The sequence below is a fragment of the Dendronephthya gigantea genome, unplaced genomic scaffold, assembly GCF_004324835.1.
Source record: "Dendronephthya gigantea isolate DGI-Jeju-01 unplaced genomic scaffold, DenGig_1.0 000224F, whole genome shotgun sequence".
Taxonomy (NCBI): Eukaryota; Metazoa; Cnidaria; class Anthozoa; order Malacalcyonacea; family Nephtheidae; genus Dendronephthya; species Dendronephthya gigantea.
Window position 1 is genome coordinate 247,768 of NW_021163234.1, and position 10,259 is coordinate 258,026.

The 10,259-nt window shown below is 35.8% G+C and overlaps 1 protein-coding gene and 1 long non-coding RNA gene across 2 annotated transcripts; both read right to left on the reverse strand.

Moving 5' to 3' along the window:
* Positions 1 to 1,476: 1,476 nt before the first annotated feature.
* On the reverse strand, positions 1,477 to 6,752 carry LOC114540203. The gene is made up of 5 exons (XM_028560474.1): positions 6,539 to 6,752; positions 6,161 to 6,387; positions 4,612 to 4,657; positions 2,761 to 2,995; positions 1,477 to 2,433 (listed from the first exon to the last, which is right to left on the reverse strand). The coding sequence occupies exons 1-5, from the start codon at positions 6,720 to 6,722 to the stop codon at positions 2,145 to 2,147; spliced, it is 981 nt and encodes a 326-aa protein (XP_028416275.1). The 5' UTR covers positions 6,723 to 6,752; the 3' UTR covers positions 1,477 to 2,144.
* Positions 6,753 to 8,560: 1,808 nt separating this feature from the next.
* LOC114540204 lies at positions 8,561 to 9,739 on the reverse strand. The gene is made up of 3 exons (XR_003689011.1): positions 9,528 to 9,739; positions 9,352 to 9,411; positions 8,561 to 9,009 (listed from the first exon to the last, which is right to left on the reverse strand). It is a non-coding gene; the product is annotated as an uncharacterized LOC114540204 (long non-coding RNA).
* Between the last annotated feature and the right edge of the window lie 520 nt (positions 9,740 to 10,259).

Sequence of the window (10,259 nt, forward strand, 5' to 3'; positions counted from 1 at the left end):
AAGAGTATATGCTTTATTGCACGCGGTATTGTAAATTACAAAATCTTGCTCGCTTAGTTGCAAAAACGCGCTGAAGCACATACCTTTTTTACCGTAATTATTTTTTCAAAATATTAAATGAGGGTTATATGAAGTCTATGCTGATTCGTTTATCTGCCAGTGAATTTTTAACGCGGGCTCTGTTTGACAAAATATTTTATTCCAAATTTGTAAAATCTAAATTGCAAATCAACTACAAAATATGCATACTTTATCACAATCTCCATCACAAAGTGGATCAAGTTCTCGGCAATTTCGTGAACAGTCAAGGCCTTTACTACCACACTACCCGAAAAAAAGGCAAGGGAGTCGAGAAAGATCTTTCCAAAGTTCATGGTACAAGGCTTTTTCTTGGCTGGAGTATTTCGAAGATGTATATAGATTCATGTTTTTGCTATCCTTGTCAAATGTTTTCAAAAGATTCGACTAAAGAAAAAACATTCATAACAAATGGATTCTCTAACTGGAAGACAGCAATGGAAAGTGGGAAAGAATTTAAAAAACATGAACAGTCAGAGGTTCATATGCGAGCAGTAGCATCTTGGAAAGAGAAAGAATTCCGTGAGAAACGTGGTCAGACAGTACGAAACCTCATCCAAGTCAAGCCAGAACACAAAATATGGCTGAAAACAGTATTAAACACTACTTTCACTTGATGCAATGCACTGCACGATGTTTCATAACTGGACTGGTTTTTTTTTCAAAAGCATTTTCTTGGCATTTTTTTGGGGAAATTTACGTAAATCACGTGATCGCTCTGATCACCCATAGATCCGCACCTGCCTACAAGCTAACTCACTTAGTATCCATACTAATTGCCATTTTTATATACTTTGGATATAGCATGGAAAAATATATAATATCCATACTAGTTCGCATTTCCATAGTAGATGTTTAAAAAATAATTGAGTGTTATTAACCAATGCAATTCTCTAACATCACAGCCACTGCTAATTTTTAGAAACACTCATGTCAAGAATTAGATAGCAACCGTTTGACAGTTTCGAAATTCATGGATATTGTTCAGCAATTACAACTTCCACGATAACTTCCAGTGATGAGAAGCCAAGTTTGAGAACAGTTTCGCCATTCTTTCTTATCAAAAGATGTTCAAAAGATGAACTTCATAACATTACTCATACTGGTCAGGATGATTTTTAGGTCTGCAGCAATAGCCGTTTGACCAATATAGATATGATAGCACATGTAAAGCGTAAACTTTATTATAATTAATTGACGTGTCGACGTTTTCTCATTGGAATTTGCATGGGTGCTATCATAGCAAAATAGTAGAGATACACAGAGATTCATGTTGACTTTAATGTGTGTTAAATGAAATACGTATATAACACAGCCAAAAACGTATTAATTTTGAGTAAGTATATTGTAGAACTACAATCCTTTCTTCCATATTAAAACCATTGACTCTTTCGGGATAATCATAAATAACACAAAAAAAATGCAACATAGCTACTTCATTTAGTGCACCCAACTCCTACATGATACATGAATAATTCGTGAATATCAGACGATATTTTCCACTAGTGATCACAGAAGTATATTCTCGTTCTATAGCTACGCCTTTACCCCACAAAATAATTGAAAACTGACCGAAGCTTCTACTTTCGACCATCTTCAAATTGATAAAAGTTGGTGAATACGTTTCTGAAATCGTCTGCATCTCTTTTTTAAAGGTAGGTTACAGATGCTAAAAAATTTGAAAACTATGAAACGCGTTGATTTAAAATTTAAACAATGAAACGACCAGAATATTTGAAACTATTCAGTTGTGTTCGCCATAGTTCTAAATGAGTATAAGCTGGATTTTATTTTCTGATTAGTAAAGAACGTGCTAAATTTCAGCAATTTTAAATCAAGTAGTCTACCCATTGTTATGAGCATAACCGATGCGCACTGCACCCTACCTTTAAACTATTTGCGTTTCTATTCTAATATAACTTTTGAAGCTAATTTCCGCTACCTTCGATCTTAACAAACCCCTGAATGCTACAGTATTTTTCATAGTGTCATTCCCTACCATTATATATACAGATAGCATACTAGTTGATAATTCTAATTTGTGCCAACATTCAAGAAGTTACTAGTTAGATAGCAACCATTTGACAGCATCGAAATTTGTCGATATTGTTCAGCCAATCACCATTTCCACGATTGAGTCCAGCGATGTAATGTCCAGGCTTAGAACAGTTTGACCATCCTGCTTGATTAAAAGATGTTCCAACATCCTCCTCATAACATGATCCATACTGGTCAGGATGATTGTTAGGTTTACAGCAATGGCCATATTCGATAGCATGTAAATTGCTGGCCCCAATAGTGTGTTGTAATCCGTTTAAGAAGTACCCCTCCGGACAATTACTCCAAATGTTTTCTCTACACGAATGGTGATGTGAAAGCCTCTTTTAGTTTTATTAACTATAATTGTCCCGAATTAAGTAGATTTTTATCTGATGCATGCTTCTTTTGGAAAAGCGCCAATCGTTTAAATTAAAAAAGTAAACCTGAGGACAGTTATTCGGCCAAGTGTTGTTACTATATTAATTAATGATGAAAAAATCACAATGATTTAATGGTTTTGTATTCAAGGGTGTATTATATTTACTTGATTTTGATCATTTAATACTTCGCCTGAATTTAATTCCCGCGATACTTTAAAAAAGTAATATTATAGTGGAATCACATTACCCAACGAACACATACTTATCAAGCGAAAACCACCAATTTACTGTTTTACATTGGCCATTCTGACCGCTGCTCGCTGGCGTGGAATTACAACATCTTGCTTCTTCAAGTAAAATGATGGGAACTCTATTACTGTTGGGGGAACTTCGGTAAAATCCCGTGATGAAAAGATTTTCTTCGCCACATGTTGCCCAGCCCCATTTATTAGAACTTTTCAACCACCATTTTGCAACTGAACATGTTGGAGTTGTTGCTAAAAGTTGAGATTCACAATGATTTTTAGGTCTAAGGACATTAGAGACGTGCTATCAGCCTCTCACGGTAAGCAAGAGCTCTATTTAAGACGCCGTGATGGTTAATCCGTAAACTCTGATCGGATATATTAATGAAATTTTTACCGCCTGCCTTAGCTGTCGACTTGTCGTATTCCAAATCAATGGTAATAGGGAATCGCATCTACTCTTCTCTGTTGCACTAGCCTCATACTATCATAGACTTCAGTTATATATGTTCTCTGGTTTTGTAAATGCATGAACACACTGTACAAAAAACTAATATTGAAATGCTCTGCAAACCTGTTGATTGCAAATTTAAAGCACGATGATTGCCGTATTTGCACAAACGATCAGCGCAAGTTTGGCAGTTGGCAACTTAAAAATCTGGCATGACAATTGTATCAGAAAATAATTCATATTTTCAACTTGAGCCTCTAGGGCAAACTATGTTAAAGTTTGAATTTGCATTAAGTTTGCATGCAGCAAAATTTATTGCAAATCTAAGGCCTAGGCTATGGCCTACCACTTATATACGTCGCATGCATTTTGGTCGCGGGGAATGCAATTCAAACAATTGATGATGAGATGATAAACTTCATTATTGCGTCGACTAAAATATGACGTATAACCTGGGCCTAAGTTTTCATCCAGTGACGGTTGGTATATCTGTGTTTTGAAGTGCTGTTGCCTGATGAACGCGACGTTTTGATTTTAATGATAAATTGCATTGCCTGCCGTGCTCTAACTAGCCCGGAAACACGTGTTAGGTTTTTTTTATTGCCCAGCAAAGTTCAAGTAGTTGTAGTAAAATAAGATAAGGAGCCAGTTGACAGTTGCCGTATATATTAAAATGGCAGAAGTGGTCAATAAGATTCCTGTATTTTGGAGTTAACTACGATTCAGTAACTACAAAAGCGTCGTTAAAAGCTATATACAGCCTGGTCAAGTTTAACATGACTGCATGATTAACCATAACTTTGGTATCCGTGCAATTGCAAATATTGTTTTTCCAAGTAAGGTGATGGCAAAAAACTTAAGCCAAAGCATTTTTGCCCTGTAAGAGCCCACTCAGTTACAGGAAACCATGCAGATTTAAAAGTTAAAACGCAAAATACAGTTAGCCAATTATACCCAATCTTTTAACCTTGCGTACACGCTTACTTGACCTGTCATATATATGGCTATATTGTCGGTGATCACTGATGAATTAAGTGCTTTGTTATTTTGAATAAATTTTCTTCGACAATGGCCACATGCAATACTTCGCCGACTGTCATGCAGCGACATATGCGAACCAAGCTTTAATCATCAATTAACCAATGGCAAATCCTGTTCGCGGTACCTTGTGCTAAGCCGTTTTTTAATGACTGTTAAGAATAGCGTTTCTTCACTCGCAAAACACTATTTTTCACAAATATTTCTATACAGGTGGTATCCGCAGAGCTCAAAATACCACTAGATTTCCCTAACGATTCGTGCGTGTACGCCTTGAAGACATTTACGAAGTGTGCACTTTTTTATACACCCTGTATATTGCCAATCACCCTCGTTTGTGGGGTATACATGCAAGCATTAATTAATTTGTAAGGCTTACTTGTTGATTGTGTTGGAGAGCTTGATGACGTAGGGTCTAATGGTTTCTAAAAACAATTGAGCGAAACAAAATTTAGACTACACATGGTAACGTTTTCGAGCGTTTTCACATTCGTCTTCATACCAAAACGGTTTGAAGTCGAATCGTGTGGACAAGGGCGTTTAAACAATAAAATAGACAAAAACGATTTTGAAAACGCTAAAAAACGACGCTCGTGCGCACATGCATAGCGTGAGAATCTACTTCGGTGACTTTTACTTGTACAAGAAAAAGCATAATCTAACGATTAACATCTTCAAATCCGACATATTATTTGTCTTGTTGTTTGAGGTTTTCGGCTGGTATTATAGTTTTTGTACACTACGCTATATATATATATATATATATATTCTTGTAACTAAGTTAGATTATAGGCAAATGCCATATGCCTCTCGACTCTGACACCAGGAACGCTTAATTATTTTATTTGCTATAGCTACAAGACGTCTCTGCCTAATTTATAGACACATCAACAAAACTAATACCCTATTAAATTCGAATACGTTTATAAATATTTCCATTTTTCTCTTGTATAACGGAAATAAAAGCTATATAAACCTTGCGAAGCACGCGTACGCATTCTAATAATGTGAAAATGCATGTTTCTCGCCATTGTACATGTTATTCAGTTGATGGCCTCAAATTTGCGTTTAACCTATTCTTTAACTCGGTTCTCTACGCGTTGCGTATTTTTTTACTGCGTGAAACAGAAATTTTTGTTCAATTTTTAAACCAAGCGAAACTATTCGACTATTATCACAATTGAATAACAAATGAAGGTAGAGAATTCAAAAAATTTACTGCGTAGAAATGACCTGTCTTGACTCTTGAGGTTACAAATTTTCGCTATGTTTGCAGTCTATTTCAATTGTGATAAGTTTACTTTTAAAAAACGACATATGTACGTGTAAGACCTGCCTCCATCTCAAATTACACTCTATAAATCAAGTAACTTTATTCGTTATTAATTATCACATTTTTTTTACTTAGATCAATTTAGTTACATACAAGCTGCATGAGGAGCTTTTAGTTTTATTGCCCCTCATTTATTACACACGAAGTAGAGGAATTAGTAGCAGAATATATAAAATAAAACAGACTCTTGCAAGTAAAAACATCTTGCCAACTCCAGATATAAAACGTCTTGTTTTGTATTTGCATAAGCTATATATATAGCTAGTGATGTTGAAAAAGTGCATGTCTTTTTTTTTTGAAGGTTGGTTTTACTTTATACTTTCTGAATTTGTCTCCCTCCAAAAAATGGCAAGTTAAGCAGAGCATTTTGAGCAAATTATAAGCAGACATCCACAGCGTACTATAAGATGCAAATTCACGACTGTTTAAGGAATAATTATACTTGTATCTGTGTTTTTACAATTTTGAGCTATTCTCGGTATACATGCGATAATGCATGTAGCAGCTTTTTTGGCATTCTTTTATTCTATACGAGCATTTTTGTAAAAAGCCGGGAAATTTTTCTTTACTATAACTGAACGAGATTGTTACTCACCCCGTCACAATTGAGCAATAGATAATGGTCATAATCTTTATCTTTGATGAGTGGGGAAGTGTTTGATTCAACTTCTGCGAGCAATTCACAGTTTTCCATTTCTTCACAACTTCGCTGTTTTTTGTAGTTAACGGATCTGCAACCTTTCGTCCCCGCACATTTGAAGGCGCACTCCGCTCCTGACTTTGCGTGAATATTCTCTATATGCCCGTGGTTGAAACGATAACCTTATAGAAAGCGCGAAAACTAGGTAAGGAATAATGTGGAACCAAAACTGTGAAGTACTTAAGCAGAGTTCCACTTATGCCTTAATTACGAATAACCTTTAACTAACTATGATGAAATTTCAAATTAGGCCGCTTTAAAAAAGTCACAAACCTTCCTTTGATCCGTCGAAGCAAAAGTCCAACCCATCTCCAAAATTTTGAACAATCAAAAATATCAACATCAGAAGACTGAATCTCAAACATGCCAAAGATAAACCGACAGCCGGTATCATAAATAAAGGTTTCGAAGCCTTATCACGAATCGCATTTATTCTTCTCCGTTGTAAAAGCGCCATATCATTGTTATATAACTATCCCGTTACATGTTCTCGTCAAGGAACAGCCTGTTTTGAAGTGCTTTTGCCGGATGAACGACGTTTTAATGTTAATGAAAAATTGCAATTGCCACCTGTGCCCTAATTGTCCCGGACGTGTCCATCTCGTGTTTTTTATCACGGTTTATGACGCAGCAAGGGCCTAGAAGTAGCACTTCAGTTCGCTTCCGAACGGAATTTTATGAAAAGCTGAGAACGACAACACAATAATCAGATCGAAAACATCTTAAGAAATGTCTGTGAGACCGAGTTCGACCGAGAATAGACATTGGTCTCACCGCGGTTCGACCTCGGTCTGTCTTTGTTAGGTTATTTCTGGACAAAACTGTACTTTTTACCATGCATTGTTACAGAAGTAGTTCTATATAAACCCCTAGCTGTATTTTGTTGTTAACTATATACAATTTAACTACGAAAACGAATTTAAAGTACTTTATACTACCTGCTAAAGTTTGACAGGTGAAGTTTGACAAGCAAATTTTAATTTCAAACACTGAGTTCAACACAATGTACACAAAAAGTTTAAAATATATATTAATATTTAGGACGGTTTCAGTCGACTATATAAAGTATTTGAAATATACATATTGGAGTTCAACTGCCACCACCATCTTAATGACTTCACTTGGTTGAGTTTGGGCTAACCGTTCCAGTATTTGTGTAATTCACTGGGCAGTCTGGGTGCCCTGGAAAATATTGGTCAAAAATTTTTTCCCAGTAGACAATTTAAGAGAATGAAAATGCAAGGTGTCATATTACAAATCACAACTTTGCGGAACTAGTAAGACTTTAGACGCTTTGTGTCCACTGTTCCCCGGTTTTAAGTATCATCTAAGAAGTGGTTAGAGAAAGAAAATTGTTTATTTAAGAATTGTTAAGAAATGGCGTTAGTATCGATAGCAAATATATTGTCGTAGATGTTGTTAAGGGTATAAGAATAAAATTGACGTGTTTAAACTCTGTTACATGTTTGGCGACGACGCAAATTTCGATTCCGTAGACAGTCAAACATTGATACTCCTTCTTATCATTTAACTCGGTGGCACTCCAGCCTCGTACCCAGGCGCTTTATTGGAAAACATAAAGGCTGCATTCAGCGTAATATAGAGATCTGTGGCTGAGATGTGCGAGCGCGCAGGGGTGCTTGGGGAGGACGCGACAAATGAAGCGCCTGGCAGAATATGCAACAAATATGGCGCCGGCGGACGATTTATTCATATATTTCATAGATGCAAATGAGCAAATTGCCGTACACCCTATCACTGGGCGGTACATTTGGGAAAGTTTTTGTGCAAAAATTATCACTGCGTTGTATTATTCATCATTTTCGAATATTAAGGCGCAAACAGTTATTTACGAGCGCTGAAAGAAGAGTATCTACTCGAATATGCAATGATTTACATCAGATTTAGGTTGCACATTTCTTCCATCTGTTTGACTTCTTTATTAATTTGGTTTTCTTGGGAATCTGTTATTTTAACACCTCCAGAATCACTAAGAATTTTGACTTTGACCTGGTACGTTTTTATCAATGCTGAGTTCAATTTGAATATAAGTTTGTTAAGCTCATTAGCCAGTTCCATCTTCCATGTTTCCATCATCTAATGCAGTAATAGCAGCAGTTGATTCTGTTTATCTAAGCCATTTTCCATTACATTAAGTTCATTCTGCATTACAGAAATATTATCATTCTGCATTACAAAAATATTATGGTTTACTACCATGTGGTTTCATTAACAAATTAGTACAAATTACTGTATTAAATGTTAAGAAAAATTAACTATTGATATGTAGAGAGTAATTCATTAATATTCCTTTATAACACCAACACTCTTTGGTATACTGTACTGTACATGAAATTCAACTGGTGTACCACAAAGCAAACAATAGACTTAATTCATCCCTACAGCAATATACTTATATACATCACACAATGTAGATGAAGGTTGTGTACAGTATTCCAAGAAATTACTATAATACATGTATAAATTATATTGTTCCATAGTCCTATTTACTACATTATACTCTCAAAAGGAGATACATATTTTCACATCCAACAACTATTTTCTTTTTTGGAGAATGTGGGAAAATTTCTTTAATTCCCCGAGTCAAAGTATTCTTTTTATTATCAGAATGCCATGTAAACTCATTAATAATGTCTGTTTTTCATGGACATTGGAGTCTTCACAATAGTCCAACAACCTTTCTAATTCAGAGCATAAATTTGGTGATTTATATCTTCCACTACCTATGAAAAGCACAAATATGTATAATTTATGAATAACAGCCCCAATCTCTGACAATTGAGTCTTGATATATAATATGTACTTATGCTTATTCTTAAATTCACACAAACTCCAAGCATTGGGGTTAAAGCATATTTCCCTGCTGAAATGATTCTTTTCCTTCCTCTTTCTGTGGGGTGCTGGTAACAATCTGACCTGGAGTTTGTTATTGTATATTACTAGCAACAGGCATATAAATTGCAACTTGATAGCATATTTGATATAGAATGAAAATAAAAATGTATTATTGTTTAATTAATATCAATAGAGGAAATATTTAAATCCCAAGGCAACTAAGCACTCACCTCTAACACTCAATTCTTCGATACCAAACGTATACCTTTCCTCCTCCAAGCTTGATGATACTTTGGTAAGGAAATTAAGATGAATTTAAATGGTGTTAAATACTGCGCGACTGTGTTTACGAAACGAGATTTGTCAAAATAGTCGTATTAAAATAAAAAAATCAGTATAAAGCTACCTTCAAATGATAGTTCTTGAAACGATCGTTCCAAATCATCCATAATTTTGATCGCAGGTTCAATTCTTCTTCAAAATATATCTACATATTGTAGTCTTCACGCATTTCTCACTTTTTGCAAAAATGGGAGCCGGAAATCTGCATATTCTGCCAGGCGCTTCGTTCTCCCGTCGCGTCCTCCCCAAGCACCCCTGCGCGCTCGCACATCTCAGCCACAGATCTCTATATTACGCTGAATGCAGCCTTTATGTTTTCCAATAAAGCGCCTGGGTACGAGGCTGGTGGCACTCACACTCTTATTAACGACAAATGCGCAAAGAAAATGTACCATACCCTAACTAACCAGAACTAACCAAAAGATATCAGTGCCACTGATTTAATTCGAAATTTGCGGCGACGTCACTTTTCTCTATAATATATGCTTCGAACAGCACAACCTTAGCACGTAAACTTGTTAATGACGTTTCTGCGCGAATAGTCTAGAAACCTATCCTTTTTAGACAAAACAAGACGCCTGTTCTGGCGTTAACTCCGGCGTGCCGCGCACTCCCCAGTCTTCAATACAAAGCTTCAGAACACAAACAATACAGTTCATATTCATTTAGATGCCTTGCGAACCGAATGTTTTTTGATCGCGACATTCAGAAGCACATCGTACTCTAAAAAGTATAGAAGTTCAGTTGTTTAAAATGTAAATAAAGCGCATGATACGTTCACTCTGTCTTACATGTA